The following is a 24,684-nucleotide window of genomic DNA, read 5'->3' as shown; positions in this document are numbered from 1 at the left end:
TTCTAGTTTCTCACTTTGGAAACATTCCACCTGTGGACTGCGATTGCCATGAAATCAAATCCTATAACAACTTGAGTGCATGTAGCCAAATGATTTCAAAAGAAAACAATTTTTAATCCCTTCAATATTTTTTCAGCAAAAAAAATACTTGATTTGGGATACAGACACACTTTAATATGGGATATGACCTACAAATATAAATGTATCTAGCATCAATGAAACTCTCAAAAAGGCCTTGATCATTCTCAGTTCCCACAAGGTAGAAATTTCAGAATCACCTGTGATCTTTTTGTGCTATTCATTCAATAAATAGCATGTAGTAATAACTTTCAGACAATATATACAGTAGAGAACAGCAAAATTGTATTCAGACATACCTAGGTTCCAGTCCTAATTCTGCTAGTTACTGTGTAACTTTGAGCAATCAATATAGGTCTCTACTTACCTCTAAAATGAGGACAATAATAATGCCTACCTACTGGCCAGGCATGATGGCTCACACTTGTAATCCCAACACTTTGGGAGGCTGCAGTGGGAGGGCTGGTTGAGATCAGGAGTTTGAGCCCAGCCTGGCCAATATAGTGAGACCCTGTCTCTTTTTTTTTTTTTTTTTTTTTGAGATGGAGTCTCACTCTCTCACCCAGGCTGGAGTACAGTGGCCTGATTTGGCTCACTGTAATTTCTGCCTCCCAGGTTCAAACGATTCTCCTGCCTCAGCTACCTGAGCAGCTGGGATTACAGGCACATGCCACCACACCCAGCTAATTTTTTTATTTTTGGTAGAAACGGGGTTTCACAATGTTGGCCAGGCTAGTCTCAAACTCCTGACCTCAAGTGCTGTCAGGCCAAACACCTTGGGCTCCCATGCTGGGATTACAGGTTTGAGCCACCATGCCCGCCCCCTATCACTATTAAATGAAATAATAATAATAATGCCTACCTATTGTGTAATAAATAACTTGACTGGCCTTTGTCTCTGGTTTCTGGTAAACAGAGTTTAAACTCTTAGAACTTCTGAAGTAGTGGGATTATCTTTGTTATTCATGAGCTCCTTGGATCACGCCTGAGTTTATGCTAACTGATGAGATGACACAGGGTGAGGATGGTCACCAGAAAGACCAAAAATGTAATTAGAGAGTTTGGCCAAACTCCTAGGGGAGGAGGAGGACTGAAGACTGAATCCAGTCATGTGACCAAAGATCCAATCAATCATGCCTATGTACTGAGACCCCAATAAAAACTCTGAACATAAAACTCAGTAGAGCTTTCCAGTTGGTGAACACGTCGATGTGCCAGGAGGTTGATGCCATGGGGAGGTCATGAACGCTCTCCATTCAGAACCCTCCCAGACTCCTGCCTTGTGGATCTTCATTTAACTGGTCCTGATTTGTATCATTAGTGCCTTCCTGAGTTCTGTGTCATTTTAGAAAATTATTGTGCCTTGAGGGGGTCATGTGAAACTTGGAATTTACAGCCAGTTGGTCAGAAGCATAGGTGGCTTAGGGAACCCCCAAAATCCAGCTGGCATCTGAAGTGAAAATAGTTTTACTGGGGATTTTGCCATTAAACCTGTGGAGTCCAATGCCAACACTGGGTGGTTAGCATCAGAATTAAATTGTATTCCTGTATACCAGTTTGTGTAAGGATACTACCTCAGAGGGTAGTAAAAGTTAAGAAAATAAACAAAAAGCAATTAGCAATAATATTAGTGATTATCTCACAATGCTAGAAGGATTAAATAAGATAAAATGCATAAAGCACTTAGCTTAGTCATAGCACTTGAGACTGTTGTGTGCCACACACTATGGAAGTCATAATTTGTACATTTTAATTGCTGAGTAGTATTCTATTTCATGAAAGTGCCACAGTATATCCATTATTTTATTTATAGATACTTCAGCAGTTTCTAGTTTAGGGTATTAGGAATAAATTTGCAGTGAACATTGTTGTACAAACACTTCCGTGGTATAAGTGTTTTCATTTATTGTGGGTAAATTCCTAGGATTGAAACTAAATTATAGGGTCAGTGTATATTTAGTTTTATAAGAAATGCCAGACCATTTCTGAAAATGTTTGTGCCATCTTACACTACCATAAAAAATATATGAGAGTTCTGGTTGCAGCAAAACCTTGCCAACATTTGATGTTGTCCGTCTTTTAACTTTCAACCATTCAGGTAAGTATGTGATGGCATTTCATTGTCATTTGAATTTACATTTCCTTGATAATTAGTGATGCTGAGCACAGAAAATCAGAAAAAGAAAACAGAGAAACAATACACAGAACAAACAGGTAACAAAAAATAAAAGGTAAGACTTAAGCTTTAATGTATCAACATTACATTAAATCTAAATGGTCAAAATACACCAATTAAAAGACAGATTGGCAGAGTAGGAAAAAAGCATGATCCAAATATATGCTGTTTATAAAATAATCGCTATTTTATTTATTTATTTTTTCAAAGAGACAGGGTCTTGGCTCACACGATGGCTCACACCTGTAATACCAGCACTTTGGGAGGTCGAGGTAGGTGGATCACATGAGGCCAGGAGTTCAAGACAAGTCTGGCCAACATGACAAAACCCCATCTCTACTCCAACTACCAAAATTAGTTGGACCTGGTGGCACACACCTGTAATCCCAGCTACTTAGGTGGCTGAGGCATGAGAATCACTTCAACCTGGGAGGCAGAGGTTGCAGTGAGCCAAGATTGTGCCTCTGCACTCCAGCCTGAGCAATGGAGTGAGACATTGTCTCAAAATAATAATAATAAAGAGACAGGGTCTTGCTGTTTCCCAGGCTGCAGTGCAGTGGTATGATCACAGCTTACTATAATCTCAAATTCCTGGGCTCAAGCAATCCTCCCTGCCTCTGCCTCCTAAGTGGCTAGTACTACAGGTGCATACCACCACACCCAGCAAATTTTTGTTTTCTTTTTTTGAGACAAGTTCTCACTCTGTTGTCCAGGCCACTCTCAAACTCCCAGCCTCAAGCAATCCTCCCATCTGGGGCTCCCAAAAACCTCATTTAAATACAGTTATGCACTGTTTAACGACAGGGACACACTCTAAGAATGAGTTGTTAGGTAACTACATCACTGTGTGAACATCACAGAGCATACTTCACAAACTCGGATGGCATAAGCCTACTACACACCTAGGCTATATGCTATAGCCTATTGCTCCTAGGCTACAAACCTGTACAGTACATTATTGTACTGAATAATGTAGGCAACTGTAAAACAATGGTAAGTATTTGTGTATCTAAACATAACAAAACATAGCAAAGGAAGACTAAAAATGTGGTACATAGGGCACTTACCATGAATGAAGCTTGCAGGACTGGAAGCTGTCCTGGGTGAGTCTGTGAGTGCACAGTGAGTGAATGTGAAGGCCTAAAACATTACTGTACACTACTGTAGATGTAAACATTGCACACTTTGGTTACACTACCTTTATTTTATAATATTTTTCTTTCTTCAAAAACAAGTTAACCTTAACTTACTGTAACATTTTTATCAACATTTAAATGTTTAAACTTTTGACTCTTTTATAATAATGGCCTAAAGCACAAACACATTGTATACTTGTATGAAAATATTTTCTTTCTTTATATCCTTATTCTTTAAGCTTTTTTCTATTTTTTAATATTTTATTTTTAAAAACTTTTAACATTTTTTAGTTAAAACGAAGATATACACATACTAGCTTAGGCCTACACAGGGTCCAGGATCATCAGGTTGTCACTAGACAACAGAAATTTTTCAGCTTTATTGTAATCTCATGGCACCACCATCATATATGCGGTCTGCTGCTGACCAAAGCATCATTATGTGATATGTGACTGTATAACAATAAAGGCAGGTTGAAAGTAAGAGGGTGAAAAGGGATATATCATGCAAAACTAACAAAGGGAAAGCAGAGTGGCTACAATAATATCAGATAAAGTAAGCTTCAGGGCAAAGAAAAATATTAGAGACAGAGGACATTATATAATAATAAAGGTCAGTTCACCAGGAAGGCATAGCAATCACAAATGTGTATGTATCAAACAACAGAGATGCAAAATATGTGAAGCAAAAACTGACAGAATCCAAAGGTGAAATAAATATATTCATAACAACAGCTGGAGACTTCAACCCCCTCTCTCAACAATCAGTAAAACAATGAGACAGAAAATCAGCAAGGATATAGAATAACTCACCAACATCATTAACCACTGATTCTACTTAACATTTATAGAATATCACATCCAACAAGAGCAGAATACACATTCTTTTAAAATGCCCATAGCTTGAGGCCAGGTGTTCAAGACCAGCCTGGGCAACATAATGAGACCCTGCCTCTTAAATAAATAAATAAATGGCAGGAGGAGCTCAACATCACCAATCATCAGAGAAATATAAATCAAAATCACAATGGGACACCAGCTCATGCCAGTCAGAATGGTGATTATTAAAAAGTTAAAAAACAACAGAAGCTAGAGAGGTTGCAGAGAAAAAGGAACACTTTTATATTGTTGGTGGGAGTGTAAATTAATTCAACCATTGTGGAAGACAATATGGTGATTCCTCAAAGACCCAGAAGCAGAAATACCATTTGACTCAGCAATCCCATTACTGGGTATGCACCCCAAGGAATAGAAATCATTCTATTATAAAGATACATGCACATGTATGTTCATTTGCACTATTCACAATAGCAAACACATGGAATCAATCCAAATGACCATTAACGACAGACTGGATAAAGAAAATGTGGTACACTATGGAGTACTATGCAGCAATGAAAGGAACAAAATCATGTCCTTTGCAGGGACTTGGATGGATCTGGAAGCCATTATCTTCAACAAACTAACACAGGAACAGAAAACCATATACCACATGTTCTCACTTGTACGTGGGAGCTGAATGATGAGAACACATGGACAAATGGTGGGGGAACAACACACACCAGGGCCTGTCAGGATCAGGTGGGGAAAGGGAGAGCATCAGGAAGAATAGCTAATGGATGCTGGACTTAATACCTAGGTGATGGAATAATCTGTGCAGCAAATTATCATGGCACAAGCTTACCTATGTAGTAAACCTGTACATCCTGCACATGTACCCCTGAACTTAAAAGTTGAAGATTTAAAAATTCATCTTAGGAAGCTAGTATTTCCCTTCTATTCAAATCAAGCAAAGAAGTAAAAAAGAAAGAAAACTACAGGCAATATCCCTCATAAACTTAGATGCAAAAAATCCTCAACAAAATATTCCCAAATCAAATGCAACAACGTAGTAAAAGAATTATACAGCTGGAATTTATTCCAGCTAAGCAAGGCTAGTCAACATTCAAAAATCAGTCAATGTAATGCACATATAAATGGGCTAAAGAAAAATCATGATTCTATCAATCAGTACAGAAAAAGTTCTCTCAAATTTCAACACCATTCATGATAAAAAAAAAACTCTGAGAAAAATAGGAACAAAGTGAGAACTTCCTCAGCTTGATAAAGAGCACCTACCAAAAATCTGTAACTAACATTATGTTTAATGGTGAAAGACTGAATGTTTTCCCTCCAAAACTGGAAACAAGGCAAGGATGTCTGCTATTACTACTCTTATTCAACATAGTACTGAAGTTCTAGTCAGTGCTATAAGGCAAAAAAGGGAAATTACAAGCATATCTATCAGAAAGGAAAAAAATAGAACTGTCCCAATTTGCAGATGACATGACGGTCTACATAGAAACCTAAAGAATCTCTACAAAAAAAAAAAAAAAAAACCTTATAGGACTAACAAGTGAGTTTAGCAAAAAAGTAGGACCCAAGATAAACAAGAATCAACTGCATTTCTATATACTTGCAATGGACACTGAAATTTTAAATATCCTTTATTATCACTCAAAAAAGAGTGAAATACTTAGGTATAAATCTAACAAAACACACAGGATTTGTATGCTACAAAGCACTGATGAAACAATGAAAGCTACAAAGCACTGGTGAAATAAGTCAAAGGAGATCTAGATAAATGGTGACAGATACTGTGTTCATGGACTGGAAGACCCAATGAAGCAAATATGTCAATTCTCCCTGAGTTGATATAAAAATTTAATGCAATTCCTATAAAAATCCCAACAAGATTTTTTAATGGTAGATCTACCAACAATATTTTTTAGACATACAAATCATTCTAAAATTTGTATGGAAAGGCAAAGGAACTAGAATAACTAAAACAATTTTGATGAAAAAATAAAGTGGGATAAATAAGGCTACCTGATTTCAAGATTATATAGTTACAGCAATTAAGACTGCAGTACAAGTTGAATATCCCTTATCTGAAATGCTTGGGATCAGAAGTGTTTCAGGTTTCAGATTTTTTTTTTAGTTTGAAATATTTACACATACACAATGAGATATCTTGAGGATAAGATTGAAGTTTAAATACAAAGTTCATTTATGTTTCATACACACTTTATACACATAGCCTAAAGGTAATTTTATACAATGTTTTTAATAATTTCAGCATGAAACAAAGTGTGGGTACACTGAACTATTAGAAAGCAAAGGTGTTAACATCTCAACCACCCATGTGGATGATCTGTGATTGTTTGGCATCACCATCATTCCTGATTCTGAATTTATGTGCTACCAATAAACAATCTTTTTTTTACACTTATTCACACATAAGTACTTAACAGTAAAAAATATGACATACAAGTATGTCATAAATACTATGCTGACTCACTTAACCTGAATACACTTAAAAAAATTCAAGTTAAGTGAGTTAGCACAGTAGTGTCACCAGAATACCTGTATCAGCTGTTAAGCAACAGCAACAACAAATAACAGTAGGCTTTCAGTTTCCAAGTATAATGCTGTGTTTTGACTAAAAGGTTACTGTACACTGTATTTTATTTTTAGGTGAGAAGCAGCATCAGAAGCAGTTGAGGGACCAAGAAGTGGGTCCCGTGGAGATGAGGAAGCATTCCGCTGGATGGTTTTTTGAAATGTTTCTTTCAGAGTCATCTGCCTCATTAATGATGCTTTTTGTCTGAGAAGTCTCTCTTTGATTTTATAAAGTGACATGATTTCTTGTTCTGTTATGAATGCATGCTGCTCTAGTCCTTCAATTAGACCATCACACATTTTTAGCATGTCGTCTATAGGCACTTTTTCTGCAGTGTCACCATCATCTTCATCATCATGATCATCTTGATTCAGAACCATTTTTGTTACTTCACCATTGGACAACGAATGAACAACTGGAGCCTCATTATTACTGTTAAAAACATCTTTGATATCCTCTTCTCCCAGCTTGCTGACAGTCTCTGGATGTATATTTTTTGTATACGTTAGGAGGTCAGACATTATTTTTTTCTCATTTGACATATGGAATCCTTCAAAGTTACCATCTTGTTCATTATTATTACTGAACTTGTCAGTGAACTTCTTTGCTGCTTTATGACCAGCCGATGCTTTATCACCACAAATCTTTAAAAATGTAATGCCATGTCTTTTCTTAAATTTCTGCAACCAGCCTGTTGAATATTCACAGTTCCCCTCAATTTTTAGTTCACTGTGATAGATCTTTGCTTGTTTCATGACCAGCATACCATTAAGTGGCATGTGTTCACTGCGCCGCTGACGGATCCACTCTTTCAATACACGATCAAGATCTTCATTTTTAGCTTTATGAAGTGTTTTTCTATTTTTCATTAATATCTGCTCATCACTTTCAGCATAAAACTTTAACAGTTTATCCTTCTGTTTCTTCAGGTCATATATAGTGGTCATTCCAACACCATATTCTTCTTTAAGATGTTTCACACTTACACCACTGTCCAGTTTTTCCAACAACTTGACTTTCTGTGCTATAGATAAACACAAATGCTTCCTCTTTTTCTTATCACTGATATTCACAGGGGTATCTTCAGATCTTTTTGACATTTTCAACAATATATTTACACCACACAGCAGAGAATAAGCAAAAAAATGCAGTGAGTAATGCACATAGGTCTTGTCCCCATGTAGGGCATTGTGGGAAACCTGTTGTTGGCGTGTCCAGCCTGCACACATACCATTTAATTACCCTTTGTGGGGATGCATGGGGAAATCCAGGTGTGGGCAGAAAAACTACAGCAGAAGTGAGCTGGGAGGGTCTTTTTTCCATTGGGGATGTTGTGTAAACTGTGTGTTGTACATCTGTGTTTTGACTGCAACTCACATAACATCAGGTATGAAATTTTCCACTTGTGGCACAATGTCAGCACTCAAAAAGTTAAGGATTTTGGAGCATTTCAGATTTCAGATTTTTAGATTAAGGATGCTCAACCTGTATTGGTAGAGGAATAAATACATAGATCAATGGAACAAAATACAGAAACCGGAAATAGGATCATACACATATTTCCAATTGGTTTTGACAAAGGTATAAAAGCAAGTCAATGGAGGAAACATAGCCCTAACAAATGGTGTTGGTGCAATGTAACATGCATATGCAAACAAACAAACAAAAAAGAACAACAGCAACAACTACCAAAGTTTTACACCTATTTTAAAAATTAACTGAAAATGTATCATACACTTAAATGTATAATAAAAAATCTTATAAAAAATAGATACCAGAAGGTCTTCAGGATCTAGGGCTGGGCCAGATCCTCGTCTGGGCCAGATGCTTTTTTAATTAAACCAAAAGCATAATCAATAAAAGGAAAAGTGGATAAATTGGACCTTATCACAATGACAAACTTTTGCTCTTCAAAAGATACTGTTAAGACGATGAAAATACAAAACATACACTGTGAGAAACTATTTACAATGAACATATTTGACAAAGGGCTAATATCTAGAATATATAAAGATATCTCAAAACTCAACAATACAAAAAAAATTAGAAAATGGGCAAAAGATATGAACAGACATTTCACTGAAGGGAATACACACATGGAAAATAAGCACATGAAAAGATGTCTTACATCATTAGTCAATAGGGAAATACAAATTTAAATCACAATAAGATACTACCACACACCTATTAGAATGGCTAAAATAAAAGCTAATGCTAATGAGGATGCAGAGAAACTGGATCATTCATACTGGTGGTGAGTATGTAAAACGGTATAACCGCTCTGGAAAGCATTTTGGCAGCTTCTTAAAAAAAGAAACATGTAACTACCATGCAACCCAGCAACTGCACTCCTGGGCATTTATTCCGGAGAAGTGAAAACTTATGTTCCCACAAAAACCTGTACACAAATGTTTACAGTACCTTTACTCAGAATATCTGAAACCTGTTAACAACCCAGGTGTTCTTCAGCAAGTAAATGGCTAAACAAATTGTGATACATTCAAACTACGGACTACTACTCATCAATTAAAAGAAATAAACTATTGATACATGCAACACTTGGATGAGTCTCCAGAGAATTATGCTGAGTGAAAAAAAAATTCTAAAAGCTTGCATACCATATGATTCCATCCATACAACACAGATGTTTGCCAGGGATTAAGAAACAGTGTAACTACAAAGAGCAACATGTGGGATCCTTGTGGTGATGGAAATGTTCTGCCTCTTGACTGTATCAATGTCAGTATCCTGGTTGTGATATTGTACTACAGTTTTGCAAGGTGTTTCCATTGGGAGAAGGTGGGTAAAGGGTACATATAATCTGTCTGTATTATTCCTTACAACTGCATAAGTCTCCAATTTTCTCAAATAAAACATTTAATTAAAATATTACACATGTGGTTTCTCTTGTCTAAATCCTGATAATTTAAACGCTTCATCAAACTGGAAAATTTCTCTTCTATTCCTAGTTTGCTGAGTATTTTGGTCAGAAGAGGTGTTTATTTTTGCCAACAGATTTATCTGTATGTATAATCATAGCTTTTCTTATTTTTGTTTTATTATTTCTTCCAATGAAGGCTTTTCTCTTTTAAGGTAAATCATATTGTTTGATTTTAGAATGCAAAACCAACCTTGCATTCCCAGGACAAACCCTACTTCATCATGATGTGCTAATCCTTTTACAAATTGCTGGATTTGGTTTGCTAATATTTGCTTAGGATCTTTATGTCTACGTTTATGAAATGTTTTTCAGACACCTATGGTGTCTGGAAACTCCTCAGTAAAAGTTCATTGAATTAATTCAGGCTTGTTTAAATGATCCTCCAAGAGCAACACAGCTGATGTTGTGGTCCAGTCACCCCCTCAGGGCCTAGACAGTCATTCCCTCAGCTTCTGGAGTTGGTTGCTGATGATTCACAACTGAGTCCTTCTCTGGGGGCCGCCCTCCACCAAGGGACACAGTCTGGCCAAAAAAAAAAAAAAAAAAAACCAAAAGAAAAAAACCAAAAAAAATTCACATCGCCTCCCCAGGTGTAGCCTGTATCCACCATGACTGATCAATGCAAGGATATGAGTTTCTGGCCTCCTTGCTTTAATTTGGAACTACTCTGAAGGGTCATCCTAGGCTCAGAGCATCCCTTGAGATTGGTCAAGGCCTCTGCTGCAACTGTTTTTGCAGGCTTCTCCCTCTGCCTACAAATTCTTGCTTCCTTCACTTTCTTACAGGTGCTGATCTTGAAGTTCTGCTTACCCCTACCAATAAGCAAGCTAATCTCCCTCTTGCGTCCCCCAGGGGCTCAACCCAGGACGCACACGTTACCCGGTTTTATTTTTATTTTCATAGCACTTAACACCTTATAAGTGAAATAACCTTATTTACTTAATACTTACTTATCGTCTGCTATAAGAATGTAAGCTCAGGACAGATCTTTCTCGTACGCTATGCACCGCTGTATCCAGCTCCTACAGCAGGGCCTGCAGAACATAGCAGGCACTGAATACTGGTTGTTGAATGAATGGATGAGGCCCACCCTAACCTGGGTCGTGGGATCACACAGCCCCCCTTCCACCTTTTAACACGCACCTGGGAACCGCGGCTCGGGGTGCACCCCTGGGTCTCCGCCCCTCAAGCCACGCCCCAAGCCGGGGCAGAGGGCGGGGCCCAGCGGACACAGCGGTGGGCGCGATGCAGCAACCCGCTCTTCGGCTGGTGCGTCTGGGTCGGGTCCCGTACGCCGAGCTGCTGGGGCAGCAGGACCGCTGGTTGCGGCGGCTACAGCCCGAACCATGCACTGAGGGCCGGTCGGGGATTGAGGCGGGCGCGCTCCTGCTCTGCGAGCCCGCGGGGCCCGTGTACACGACCGGACTGCGCGGCGGCCTCACGCCAGAGGAAACTGCGCGGCTATGGGCCTTGGGCGCCGAGGTGCGCGTCACAGGCCGCGGCGGCCTGGCCACCTTCCACGGCCCAGGCCAGTTGCTCTGCCACCCGGTTCTCGACCTGCGGCGCTTCGGCCTGCGCTTGCGCATGCACGTAGCGGCGCTGGAGGCGTGCGCCGTGCGCTTGTGCGAGCTCCAGGGCCTGCAGGGCGCCCGCGCGCGGCCCCCGCCCTACACCGGCGTCTGGCTGGACGAACGCAAGATCTGCGCGATTGGTGAGCGCCGTGAGGCGGGGCTGGACCTGAGAGCCAGGGGCGTAGCTTGAGGCCTGGGGGCGGGGTCTGACGGGACTGGACCAATGGAGGTGAGGGTAGAGCTCGTGCCGGGAGGAGGCGTATCTAGCGCGGGCTTTGAATTACAACTACTGCGTTTGTTTGTTTTTGCTTTTACCACAGAAAACTCACTGAAGCGTTTGACTTTTTAAGCTTCTTCACAGATATCTTATATTCAGAGGCAGAAGGCTCCTCACATCATCTAGTCCAACACGCATTTCTGTGAATGGAGAGACAGGAGAGGTGAATTGCCAGGTTATTTCCTGGGAATCACAACGTCGTGGCAATAAGTGCTAATTTTCAAATTTTTTTTTAAAGCATCGGAATCTGTGTTAAAATACATTTCCTGGAATCCTCATGATAAGTGCAGCTTCCTTGAAGCCACGCACCCCTTCCCTTCATTTGTTTCCTTTTCCCATCTGTGCATAATCCCTTGTTTCTCCAGAAACAAAAATTGAAAACCAGTGATCTAGTCCAGTTCTCTCATCGCCCTGAGAGGGATCCCGAAGCCCGGGAAGTGCAGGGTGTCTACTCTAAGACCCTTTGACTTGCCTTGCAGGAGTCCGCTGTGGAAGGCATATCACATCCCATGGCCTGGCTCTCAACTGTTCTACGGACCTCACGTGGTTTGAGCACATCGTGCCCTGCGGGCTGGTTGGGACAGGTGTCACTTCCTTGAGTAAGGAGCTCCAGAGGCACATCACCGTGGATGAAGTAATGCCACCCTTCCTTGTGGCCTTTAAGGAGATCTACAAGTGCACACTGATCTCAGAGGACAGCCCCAGCTGAAGAGCACTCATAACAGCCAGGATGGTCCTGCCTTGGGAAGCGCCAAGTCTGACTTGAGTCACCTACTGAAACCCAGATTTTAGACCTGGCCTGTCATTCACTGATGATGAAACTAAGGACAAATCATGAGCCCTGAGCCACTGTTTTCATATGTATCCTGTTTTATTTCTATCTCCCCTCCCCGCAGAAATACTAGATGTGAAAACAATGTGAAAAGTAACACACACTGTGTAAAATATTAGCGCTACTCTTGACAACAGTGTCTCAGAGAAATTCAGATGTCATAGATTGTCATTTCTCAATTGTTACTTCCTCAATACTATGTCTAACTGGGCAGTTCTGGGCTCTAGTTCCTTTGGTTTTGTGGGAATCAAATCTCTGAAAGGCCCAGGTGAACGTGATGTGATGTGGTGCTTTTTCATTCTCAAGACACCTGGGTTCTTTCTGCAAAAAAGGGAAACGGGAAGAACCTTCAAAGAATAAAACTGGGTCTTGTCTTCCTGGGTTTGATTCCTCAAGTTTGATAATTTAGCAGTTTTTAGTTGGGTTACCCTGAACTAGGCCCAAGACTGGAGGAAGGACAAGAACAATTTCTCATACTGTACAAATGCCAAAGATAGAAGGGAGTTTTTCTTACGAGACCTCTACGTTTGTAAGCCTGCGTATTATCTGTTGCTGTGTAACAAATAATCAAAACTTAGTGACTTAAAACAACAGTAAACATTGATTATCTCATTGTTTGTGGGTCAGGAATTTGGGGGAAGCTTAGCTGGGTGTTTCTAGGTTGGGGTCTCCCACGAACTTGCAGTTAAGATGTCAGCTGGAACTGCAGTCATTCAAAGGCTTGGCTGGGCTGGAGGTTCAGCTCCCTATATGTGCACTCACGTGCCTGGTTGGTTATGGTTGTTGACAGGAGGCCTCAGTTCCTCACCATGAGGACCTTTCTATAGGGATGCTTGATTGTTTTCATGACAGGGCAACTGGCTTCCCCAACAACAAGTCATGCCAAAGAGAGACAAGCTGGAAACCACAATGTCTTTGATGACCCAGCCTCAGAAGTCACACAGTCATTTCTGTAGTCTTCTAACAGATGAGCCCTGTTCAGTGTGGAAGGGACTTCACTAGGGTGACAGGAGGTAAGGATTATTTGACGAATGGCTATCACAACCTATTAAGAGCGGAAAGAACTTTGAGAAGTCAGAGGACCTTGTTTCCAGTTCTGCTTCTGTGGAAAAGTTATTTACTCTCTGGTCTTCAGTTTCCCTTAAACCAGTGCTGTTTGATAGAAATATAAGGCAAGCCACATTGTAATTTGGCATTTTTTAGGATCCATGCTAAAAAGGTAAAAGAAATGGGTGATGTTAATTTTTTTTTTTTTTTTTTTAGAAATGGGGTCTCACTATGTTGCCCAGGATAGTCTCGAACTCATGGGCTCAAGAGATCCTTCTGCCTCAGCCTCAAAAAGTGCTGGGACTACAGGTGTGAGCCACCATGGCTGGTCTATAATGTTAATTTTAATTAACCTAATATACAAAAATATCAATATAAAGAAATATAAATGTATCCTTGAGAGATTTCACATTTTTTTCCTCATGCTGAGTCTTCAAAATATGGTGTGTATTTTACACTTACAGCACACCTCATTTTGGACTAGCCATGTTTTAAAAGTGCTCGTTGGTCATATGAGGATGGTGCCTTATACCAACCAGTCTCACATCCAAAGTCCTTTTGAGTTCCCAGGGTTCTGTGGTCTCACTGACTTCTAGGAAGAAAGGTGAATCCTCCTACATCTGAGGTCTGATTTTTTAAATGCAAATAATTTATATCAATTATTCAAGCTGAAAAGAACTTTTGAGGTATATTCCTATCCCCTCATTATAAAGAGATGAAACCACAGCTTAGGAAAAAAACCTTCTCAAAGTCAAAGTAAATTAATGCCAAAGCCAGCACTGAGTCTTAGTTATAATCCCCTTTCTCATGCTCTTTTCCTGCTGTGCACACTGATTTAGAGCTTGGAACAATGTGGTTTACATGCCATGGCCATTCCATCAATATTAATTGATTGATGGTTGTAATTTGGTCCATATTCTTCCTGGGCATTAGTTTTCCATCCACAGGGCCACTGCTGCTATGAGGGGGTGGGAATGAGGAGTCATTGATAATTACTTTGTGTTATTACTGCCAAAAAGGAAAATAATTATTCTAGGAAAAGTGGAGTTAGATTCTCATAGATGGAAGGCCTTGCACAGTGTTTCTACCTGTCTGGTACTCAGCCTCCCTCTCTAGCCACCCTAACAATTGACCATACAACTTGTTCTTGAATGCTTCCACAGACTGGAAAAGAAATAGGCACGTACTCAGCACTTATTTATATTGCCACATACTGTCATACTGTGTTAACCTCTTAAGTACATGCTTTCATCTGACAGCCTGTTCCATTTTTCTGGAGCATAGAGAATCTGTACACAGTTGTAATGGCTGATTCATTTAACCTTCCTGAACCTCAGTTTCATTACATGTAACAAGGATAGTGGTAAGAATTAGGTGACATAATTATAGACAGAGTGAAAGCTCAGTAAACCTTATCATTACCATCTGTCCTCCATGAGCCTTCTCCAGGGAAATTACCATCTGTCCTCCATGAGCCTTCTCCAGGGAAATTATCCTAGATCCTTTGAGTCCCTCTCAAGGCAATAGGCTCTGCAGGAGTAGAGCTGCTTCTGTCTTGTTTCCTTCTGCATCTCCAGCACATAGCACTGGGCTTGACATACAGAAGGCTATTTGAAAATATTAAGGGGAATTGAACTATTTAAAGTCTCCTCTCATCCTGTCCACCTGCCTGTGCACCAGCCCCAGCTCATGTGTATCCCTTTAGGTGCAGTGCTCACGGCTGAAGATAGCAGTCTTGCTGTGGACAGACCAGCACAGAGCCCGGGAAACTGTTTCTCCCTGTGCTGGATTTGGGGGACACAAACCGGCCCTCATGGTGCTGACCTGCAGACATGTTGTCTTTGCCTTATGGGATTTTATATATGTGTGTATGTATCTGGTTAAGTTTAATAATTGCCAACATTTAAAAAATGGGAAATTGTCACGTAAAAATTCGGTTTTTTGACTTCTCATGAAAATTGAAGAGATCTAGAAACATTGGGCCATCTGCCTGACAACTGGAAGCAGGTATGGTGGGTTTTTTGTTTTTTGTTTTGTTTTTGTGATAGAGTCTCACTCTGTCACCCAGGCTGGAGTGCAGTGGCACGATCTTGGCTTACTGCAAACTCCGCCTCCCAGATTCAAATCATTCTCCTGTCTCAGCCTCCCGAGTAGCTGGGATTACAGGCATTCACCACCATGCCCAGCTGATTTTTGTATTTTTAGTAGAGATGGGGTTTCACCATGTTGGCCAGGCTGGTCTTGAACTCCTGACCTCAAGTGATCCACCTTCTTTGGCCTCCCACAGTGCTGGGATTACGGGCATGAGCCACCGTGCCCGGCCAGAAGCAGGTATGTTTTTAAAATTGCATTTTCCAGTTAGCTGAAACACCTCCCCTCCCTTCCCCACTTGTTAACATTAGCTTCCTGGCCCCTGTAGGCATTTGAGTTGGTGACCCCTAATCTAGACATTCCCTTGTTCTGAGACACAGCCGACTCTCAGTGGACCCATCACAGCACTGGTTTTATACCATGGTCATGGGGAGCTCTTTAAGAAAGGGCCATGATTTATTCATTCCTGTGTCCCTGGCCCTTAATTCAGGGCCTAGCACAGAATAGGCAGAAGAAAATATATGATAGTTTTTTTATCAAATATTTCCGGCTCTCTGCTTTGTTGACACATGGCAGGATTGTGCTTTGTGGCCCCCACATGGGTGAGTAGGACAAAGGTTAACTTTTTCTGGTTAATTTATGAATGGAGGTGGCCTGTCACTTCTGAGCTGGAGCATTGACTGGCTGGTGCCAGGCCCTTCAGAGTTTCTCTCTGGAACAGGGACCGACAACATTGAAGATGGTGGCTGCTTCCTGAGGTCTGCAATGAGTGGAACCCCCTGACAACGGACATGCATTGAAGTTCAGCCACTTAAATGTCACAGCACAACCTAGCCTGCTATAACTAATGTAATTGTTTATATTAATCAGAACTCTTATATTTGCAAGTGTAGAAACCCAATTCTAACATAAGCCTAAAAAAAAAACAACAAGAGTGGGGTTGTTGAAAAAGGTACTGGATGGAGTTTCATAGAACAGAACTGGCTGGGCTCAAGAACAGAACCAGAGTTTGAAGCCCTCTAGGAACCCAGGTAGTCTTTTCCCTCCCACTCTCTGTCATGCTTTGGGCATGTGTTTGCTTCATTTTGTCTTGTTTCAGTCCAGCTTTCTCTATTTCCCAGGCCACATGGTGGAAAATGGCTGCTACAGCTCCTGCCACTGCTGCTGCTATCCATGAATGTCAGGGTAGAGTCAAGGTTTCTTGCTTGAGCAGCTGGGTGGATGGATGCTAAAGATACTGCTGTGATGGAGAACACCAGATAAGAACCAAGTTTGGTGAGGAAGATGATGAGTTCAGTTTTTGATAAATCAAGTTAGAGATACTCATGGGAGAGGCAAGCAGAGAGAGCCAAGAGGCAGTTGCGTCTGGAGCATGAGTGGGATGAGCGAAGGTTTAGGTGTAGAAGCTCTAAGAGAGAGGAGAGCAGATGACTGCTAAGTGTGATAAGGAGAGGACTGGTAAGTGCGAGGCTGTGTGAGGCACAGGCTGGCATGGAGGAATGGGCCTAGAAGACTGAGAAGGAGAGAAGAAGTGGTGCAGAGCCACACAATGGGGCAACATGACTGTCTCATCCTCTGGCAGTCTCTTTCTCCAGCAACTCAGCAAGATAGGCAAAGTTATTTTATGAATGAGAAAACCAAGGCCCCGAGAGGCCAAGTGCCATGTGAGAGGTCATGTTGTTGATAAGGGCAGGGTGAGGACTGCTGGAGGAGCCCCCAGTAACAGGTGGTGTGGGGGTAGGCAAAGTGGGAGGATACAGAACAGGAGGCCAGAGTTAGGCTGAGGTCTAGCTGTGGCGTCAGGTCAGGCTACTGCTGCAGGTTCCTGGTTCTCCTTCCTGCTTGGACAGATCCTACCTCCGGTTTCCCACTGGAGCCCTTCCTTAAGGAAGGAAGCTGAGTGTATGAAGGAGGATATTTAACACCCTGGCTTTCCTCCTTCAAAAAAGCCTCTTCTTGTTTGTTCAGAGTGTTCTCCTCAAAATAAACAGTTGTTCAGGGTCTGGTGAATGAGTGCTGACAGTGAGGACGTGACCAGGGGCAGTTACTGGTCCAGCGTCTTGTTCCCCCAGTGAGGCTGGCAGGAAACTGAACAGAGCCAGCTCTGGCAGTGTGACCTGGTGTCAGGCACCTCGCTTTGTGTAAAAGCCTCTCTCTGAAAACTCCCATGGAAGTCAGATATTTGTAATCTAAATCTGATTATTTTTAACCAAATTGTCACTTACTGTACATACTATCATACCACTTTATAATATCTATAAAGTTTAAAAAAAGTTGTATTTCCACCTAACACAATCCTTTTCACTTATGTGTTTTCAGTATTTGATCATGAGCAGACATATTTTTATAAACTTCTAATATGTGAACAAAATTTTCTATACTTTTTTTATCATCTGTGATTTTGTTTTTATTTTAAATCTTATGATCACACATAATTTTTAAATGTGTGTATATCTCCTCTACTTTAATCCTTTTAAGTTGGCAGAAGCACCATTCCCAATCGCAAATACACAGCAGTTCTACAGTTTTATGTTTCTGAATGGCTGTTTAAAGACAATCCTACATTACAACTTAGTTTGACTTAAGAGTGTAAAGAATTCAAGAGTGAAGTTTAACTTGCTACTATTTTAGAGCATCTGACCTTACAGATCATCTACAAAATGTGAGAAGTGTTAAATAATCTTTATTTGATATTACACATAAACCACACTTTCAATAAGTAAAAGAAAGCATTTTAGATACAGGGAATTCAAATTAGATTGCCATAGTTAAGGCTGAAAATATAGACATCGCTACATTATCTTCAACCCTTGCCTTTAAGAAGCAAGTAAACACAAAACACAGGTGAATCTTGCTGGGTTCTGAGACAGTGAAGAAATTTCCTCAGTATTTAAATATATTCATAATAACCAGTTATGTTAATCTAGATATAAAACCAATCTCCAATAAGTTTTGTTTTGTCTTTTTTGAGACGGAGTCTTGCTCTGTTGCCAAGGCTGGAGTGCAGTGGCACAATCTCAGCTCACTGCAACCTCTACCTCCTGGGTTCAAGCAATTCCCCTGCCTCAGCCTCCTGAGTAGAGTAGCTGGGATTACAGGCGTGCATTACCGCCCCTGGCTAATTTTTGTGTTTATAGTAGAGATGGGGTTTCACCATGTTGGTCAGGCTGGTCTTGAACTCCTGACGTCAACTGATCCACCTACCTCAGCCTCCTAAAGTGCTGGGATTACAGGTGTGAGCCACCATGCCCGGCCCAATCTCAAATAAGTTTTAAGATAGCATTCACCATCTTTGAAAAGTTGAACATTACTAATGAAGTCTAATCATACCTTTAGAAGGGGTAAACAGTGATAGCATTTACTGAATTGGAATTACTATTAAAATTAAAAAAACCGAACATACTCATTGAACTACAACCACGTTTTAGTTTTAAATCAAGACTGCCAAGAAAATATTCTGTCAGTCATTCATGATCTGAATTCTGGTGTATGAGAGCTATTAAATTATGGTACATAGAAGAAAGTCATAAGACACTTCTGTTTTGTAATAAATAAGGCAGTGGCCATTTATTACTCATTAGTAGCTTTTTTGAGATAAGCTATCAAGTCTGCTTTTCTGCCTTCTTCTTAATGTGGGCAAAGATCATTTTTGTTCCAGGGATGTACTTCTAGGGATTCTCCAAATGCTCCATCAGGGTATTCTCTTCCCCAGATGATGCCTTTGTTCTTACTGGCATCTGTGTAAGAGAATTCAATGGCCCGACCTGTTTTCCGCCTGAAGAGATGGTGGAGATTAGGCTCAGTCTTGTGCTTGCCTTCATTTTCCACAGTGTGGCACTGAGCATACTTCTGAATACAAATCTTCTTGCCTTTCTCAGCATCACCCATATTTATTTCTCTCTTTTGTCACTGGCGCTAGGAAGGTTCCCACTCCAAAGCCAGACATTCCACTTTTTCTGTGTACTCTTTAAAACCAAATATCATACTACAAACATTTTCCCACATTGCTAGATAGTCTTTATAACTATATTTTTGAATGCCTTAATTTTATTTTTTTAATTTTGATCAAATTTTTTAGTAGAGGTAATCCATACATATGGAATAAAATTTAAAAGGTGCAGAATGGTGGCATTAAAATGTAAACCTTCCTCCTCCCCCTCTCTCCCCTGTAAACCCAGATCCCTTCCCTGGAGGCCTACATAATGAAGTGTCCTATTTACATACTTCGGAGATATTTTATACATATATAAGCATACATGACTATACACATTCTTTTTTATATAGTAGCATATCCTATGCACAGTCTTGCCTTGAGTGATTGTTTCAGATCAGTTTATAATGGGCATCCTCATTCGTTTCAGTGACTATGTAGTATTCTATTGAATGATTGACCATGACTTATTTAGTCTCTACTGAGGACATTTAGGTTATTACTAATCTTATGCTTTTACAAACAAAGCTATAATGAGAATTTATATATGAGTGTGTGTGTGAGAGAGAGATTTCATGGTATTCTAAGTCAAAGGATATGTGCACTTTAATTTTAGTAAACATTGTTATAATTGCCTTCCATAAAAGTTACACCAATTTATACTCCTATCAGTAATGAATGATGTAATGCCTGAATTTTAAATTTCCAGCATCTTAGGATGCTTTTTTAATTTTTATTTTTCAAGGCAAGTTTTAGAGCAGGAGTCAAAGTTAAAAAGCTTTAGAGCAGGAACAAAAGGAAGGAAAGTACACTTGGAAGAAGAACCAAGTGGGCAACTTGAAAGACAAATGCCTTTTTTATTTTTAAAGCCTTTTGTTGTTGCTGCTGAAAGAAATTCTCACTCTGCCATTCAAGCTAGAGTGCAGCAGCGTGATTATGGCTCACTGCAGCCTTGACCTTCTGGACTCAAGTGATGTTCCCACCTCAGCCTCCTGAGTAGCTAGGACTAGCTAGGCTTGTGCCACCATGCCTGGCTCATTTTTTTTTTTTTTTTTTTTTTTAGGTAGAGATGCGATCTGGCTATTTTGCCAAGGCTGATCTTGAACTCCTGGCCTTAAGCAATCCTCCTGTCTCCATCTCTGAAAGTGCTGGGATTACAGGTGTTGTGTTCGGCCTTAAAGGTTTTTATTATAAAATATTTTAAACATACAATAATGACCATCATGCAGCTAAAGCCATCAACTCACAGCCAGATGAGTTTATCTAAACTGGTACCCACTTCCCGACTCCCCCTAGATCACTGTGAAGCAAATAACAGATATCATACTATTTCATTTATAAATATTTCAATATGTATTCCCAAAAGAAACCTTGTCTCTATAAAAAAATACAAAAATTAGCCATACATGGTGGTGCACACCTGTAGTTCCAGCTATTCATGAGGCTGAGGTGGGAGGATCACTTGAGCCCATGAGGTCAAGGCTACAGTGAACTGAGATTGCACCACTGCACTCCAGCCTGGGTGACAGAGTAAGACCCTGTCTCAAAAACAAAAAAAAAAATCAAAAATACCCAACTCTTTTTAAACTCTTTAACCACAACATCATCACTACATGTAGAAAATACTTCTTTGGTATCAACAAATATTCAGTTAATATTCACATTTCTCAAATTGCTTTTTTTTTAACTTTTTTTAAACAGGTTTTTTATTCAAATCAGGATCTAAACAAGATCTAGACACTGTATTTGGTTCATGTGTCTCACAAATGTCTCCTAAATCTCTCTCTTTTTTTTTTTTTTTGAGATGGAGTCTTGCTCTTTCGCCAGGCTGGAGTGTAGTGGCACGATCTGAGCTCACTGCAACCTCCGTCTCCTGGATTCAAGCAATTCCCCTGCCTCAGCCTCCTGAGTAGCTGAGACTACAGGTGCGCGCCACCACACCAGGCTAAGTTTTCGTGTTTTAGTAGAGATGGGGTTTCACCATGGCCAAGATGGTCTCGATCTCCTGACCTCATGATCTGCTCGCCTTGGCCTCCCAAAGAAATCTCTTATTATCTGTAAGTTCCTCCTCCATCTTTTTATCTTTGCTCCTCTTGTTATTTGTTGAGAAAACAGATGTTTGTCCTGTCAAGTTTTGGATTTTGTTCATTGTGTCCTCCTGGTATCATTTCACATGTCTCTCTGTCTTGTATATTTCCTGAACGTGGAAAGGTAGCTCCTCGGGCTTAGTCTGATTCAGGTGTTGTTTTTGTTGTTGTTGTTGCTTTTCGGTTTTTTTTTTTTTTTTTTTTTGCATGTCTGCTGCTAAGTGGTAGTGTGTTCTTACAGCAAGAGGCATGTAATATCAAGATTTTTTTTCCTCTCTTTTGTGATGATCATCTCCTAGATGCATTATCTTATTAGATAATGGCTAACATGGTGAAACCCTGTCTCTACTAAAAATACAAAAATTAGTTGGGTGTGGTGGTGCACACCTGTAATCCCAGCTACTTGGGGGCCTGAAGTGGGAGAATCACTTGAACCCGGGAGGCAGAGCTTGAGTGAGCCAAGATGGCACCACTGCACTCCAACCTGGGCATCACAGTGAGACTCCACATCAAAAAAAAAGAAAGAAAAGAAAGAAAGAGAGAAAAAGAAAAAAGAAAATGTTGTGACGAGGAACGAGCAGGAAACTCTTTATTTCCTCTAGGAGTCATGGTTCAGTGTTCACGATTTCAACAACTTTATAGAACATAACTACTATAAAGTCAAAATAATACTATATAATGTAAAATTTATACCACATATGAATGTAAAATATATGACCATGAAGATAGTAGGGTGGTATTTAGAAGTATACTGTTTTAAGGCTGGGCATGGTGGCTCACACCTGTAACCTCAGCACTTTGAGAGGCCAAGGCGGGCATTTCATTTGAGGTCAGGAGTTTGAGACCAGCCTGGCCAACATGGTGAAACCCAGTCTCTACTAAAAGTATAAAAATTAGCCAGGAGAGGTGGCACATGCCTGTAGTCCCAGCTACTTGGGAGGTGGAGGCAGAAGAATCTCTTGAACCCAGGAGTTGGAGGTTGCAGTGAGTCAAGATTGTGCCACTGCACTCCAACCTGGGGAACAGAGCAAGACTCTGTATCAAAAATAAAAAAAGAAGTAAGTATACTGTTTTAAGATTCTTCTATTCCTACTTACTAGAATATTTTTGGCAGGCAAGCTATGATAAAAAGAAGATGCATATGCATCTACACAGCAGCCACCAAAAATAAGACAAATGGACCTACGCAGAAATTCAATAGAAATGACATCAATTAAATTAATAATGATAATTAATTCATGTAGAAGATAAAATTGAATAAAAATAATTTTCCAATTAAAGGCAGAGAAATGAAAATCTGAAAATAGAAATAGAAATCAAATACCATGAGACAAATCCAAACATGCCACTAATTTAATGTAAATGGACTAAATACTCTCACTAAAAGGCGGCATTTGTTGACCTTTTATAAATGCAAGCAATTATATGTTGTTATCAAAAAACATACTTCAACATTAAAAGACATAGACAATTTGAAAATAAAATGATAAAAAAGAGAAAACATATATCCAGTCTGTTAAGTGGTTGTCCCAGCTCTGCCCACACACCTCCAGACACAGAGCATTTACTACCTCCTGAGGCAGCCTTCCATTCTTGCACAGTTCTGATTGTTAGAAAGTTACTCCTCAAAACTGAAATTTGCCACTAACATTGTGGCAAATAATTCTAACCCCCACCTCCCCCCACCGCAAGACCTCTGAAAGGTCTTCCCTGGCCATGCTCTACATCCCTCTCTGGTGGTACTGACCACACTCTATTATAGTTCCTTGTTTCCGTGTCTCATCCCATCCAGACTGTGAGCTCCCCAGGCAGGGACTATAGCTATGTCATCCGTAGCCTCTTCAGCCCCCAGTCCTGGGCCTCCCACAGAGGAGGTGCCCAAAAACAGTCTGTGGAATCAGGAAATGAATTCTGTCTTAGAAGTGGTCTCTTCTTCAAGTCAAACTTTCCTGATTCTACTTATGTTCTTCATGGCTTCCAGACCCCACACCACTGCCCTCGTCTCCCTAGGCTCCAATTGGAGGGAAAGGTGACTCCCCAAAGGGAAGAGATACGTTTCATTCCCAAAAGAAGGAATTCTGGGAAGGCCAAAACATTAGATGTCCACTATGGCCTCAGAAGATAAGTAAGGAATTTGGGGATAGATAAGAAGACATAGTATGTTCCAGGCAGAAGAAGCAGCATGAGAGTCTCTGAGCTGTGAAGCTGTTCTGGGGAAATCAAGTGCTTGTCTTGCTCCAGACTATAGCATGTGCTTTGGGTGCCCCATGTATATTCCCCTAGCCTTTCCATTTCAGTGCCATTTCAAATGTCTATTGGAAATAGACATTTCAGGCTGGGTGCAGTGGCACACTCCTGTAATACCAGCACTTTGGGAGGCCGAGGCAGGAGGATCACTTGAGCTCAGGAGTTTGAGACCAGCCTGGGCAACATGGCAAAACCCCGTCTTTACAAAAAATGCAAAAATTAGCCAGGCATGGTGGTGTGCACCTGTAGTTCCAGCTACCTGAGAGGCTAAGGCAAAAAGATAGTTTGAATCCAGGAAGTGAAGCCTGCAATGAGCCAAGATATCACCACTGCACTCTAGCCTGGAGCCTGAGTGACAGAGTGAGACCCCGTTAAAAGAAGAAAGAAAGAAAGAGAGAAAGAGGTGGGGGAGGAGGGAGGGAGGGAGAGAAAAGAAAGAAAAGAAAGGAAGGAAGGAAGAAAGAGAAAGAAAAAGGAAGGAAGGAAGGATAAAGAAAGAAAAGGAAGGAAGGAAAGAAAAAGAAAGAAGGAAGGAAGAAAGAGAAAGAAAAAGAAAGAAGGAAGAAAGGAAGAAAAAAGAAAAGAAAAGGGTCTATTTCCACCTGCCAGGATCTGCACCTTTTGTCTCAGGACTTTTGGAGGGACTGGGGCTTGTCAACCCATGTGTCAGGCTGGACATGCCAAAGAATTCATGTCCCCCAAGCAGCTCTTGGCCAATGACTGACTCCCCTGGCCCCATTGCCTCTAATGAGGGGTAACTCTGGATGTGTGTTCTACCCAGGCCTCTAGGGTTCCCTAGCAGGGCTAAGCTTGCTAAGGGTCCACCTT

The 24,684-nt window shown here is 40.6% G+C and overlaps 2 protein-coding genes and 1 long non-coding RNA gene across 6 annotated transcripts in view; 1 reads left to right on the top strand and 2 right to left on the bottom strand.

The window, feature by feature from the left end:
- Positions 1–2,303: 2,303 nt before the first annotated feature.
- On the bottom strand, positions 2,304–10,934 carry LIPT2-AS1 (LIPT2 antisense RNA 1). Of its 2 annotated transcripts, XM_064365289.1 has the most exons (3): positions 10,917–10,934; positions 10,724–10,807; positions 2,304–8,317 (listed from the first exon to the last, which is right to left on the bottom strand). In XM_064365289.1, the coding sequence occupies exon 3, from the start codon at positions 8,059–8,061 to the stop codon at positions 6,880–6,882; it is 1,182 nt and encodes a 393-aa protein (XP_064221359.1). In that variant the 5' UTR covers positions 8,062–8,317; positions 10,724–10,807; positions 10,917–10,934; the 3' UTR covers positions 2,304–6,879. The 2 variants fall into 2 exon arrangements, with proteins under 2 accessions (XP_064221359.1, XP_021527476.1); XM_021671801.2 differs by lacking the exon at positions 10,917–10,934 and having other exon boundaries at positions 10,724–10,881.
- Positions 10,935–11,018: 84 nt separating this feature from the next.
- On the top strand, positions 11,019–13,067 carry LIPT2 (lipoyl(octanoyl) transferase 2). 3 transcript variants are annotated; one of them, XM_012461005.3, is made up of 2 exons: positions 11,019–11,484; positions 12,101–13,067. In XM_012461005.3, the coding sequence occupies exons 1-2, from the start codon at positions 11,019–11,021 to the stop codon at positions 12,328–12,330; spliced, it is 696 nt and encodes a 231-aa protein (XP_012316428.1). In that variant the 3' UTR covers positions 12,331–13,067. The 3 variants fall into 3 exon arrangements, with proteins under 3 accessions (XP_012316428.1, XP_021524925.1, XP_021524924.1); XM_021669250.2 differs by having other exon boundaries at positions 11,019–11,255; positions 12,101–12,310; XM_021669249.2 differs by having other exon boundaries at positions 11,019–11,525; positions 12,104–12,310.
- Positions 11,635–24,684, bottom strand: part of LOC135270119 (uncharacterized) — a 29,756-nt gene continuing 16,706 nt past the window's right edge. The window contains exon 2 of the long non-coding RNA XR_010338369.1: positions 11,635–11,761. This is a non-coding gene — a long non-coding RNA (uncharacterized LOC135270119). The remainder of the gene's footprint in view (positions 11,762–24,684) is intronic.

The sequence above is a fragment of the Aotus nancymaae genome, unplaced genomic scaffold, assembly GCF_030222135.1.
Source record: "Aotus nancymaae isolate 86718 unplaced genomic scaffold, 86718_ANA_hifiasm-v0.15.2.pri h1tg000059l, whole genome shotgun sequence".
NCBI classification, from domain to species: Eukaryota; Metazoa; Chordata; class Mammalia; order Primates; family Aotidae; genus Aotus; species Aotus nancymaae.
Note: the sequence above shows the minus strand (reverse complement) of the source record. Positions and strands in the feature narration are given on the sequence as shown.

What these genes read in the sequence shown, in the direction of transcription:
- LIPT2-AS1 (XM_064365289.1), bottom strand. Translation starts at nt 8,061, where the DNA reads ATGTGTGCAGGCTGGACACGCCAACAACAGGTTTCCCACAATGCCCTA.
- LIPT2 (XM_012461005.3), top strand. Translation starts at nt 11,019, where the DNA reads ATGCAGCAACCCGCTCTTCGGCTGGTGCGTCTGGGTCGGGTCCCGTAC. An exon ending in ACGCAAGATCTGCGCGATTG is followed by an intron (nt 11,485 to 12,100) that starts GTGAGCGCCGTG and finishes CTTGCCTTGCAG; the next exon opens with GAGTCCGCTGTGGAAGGCAT.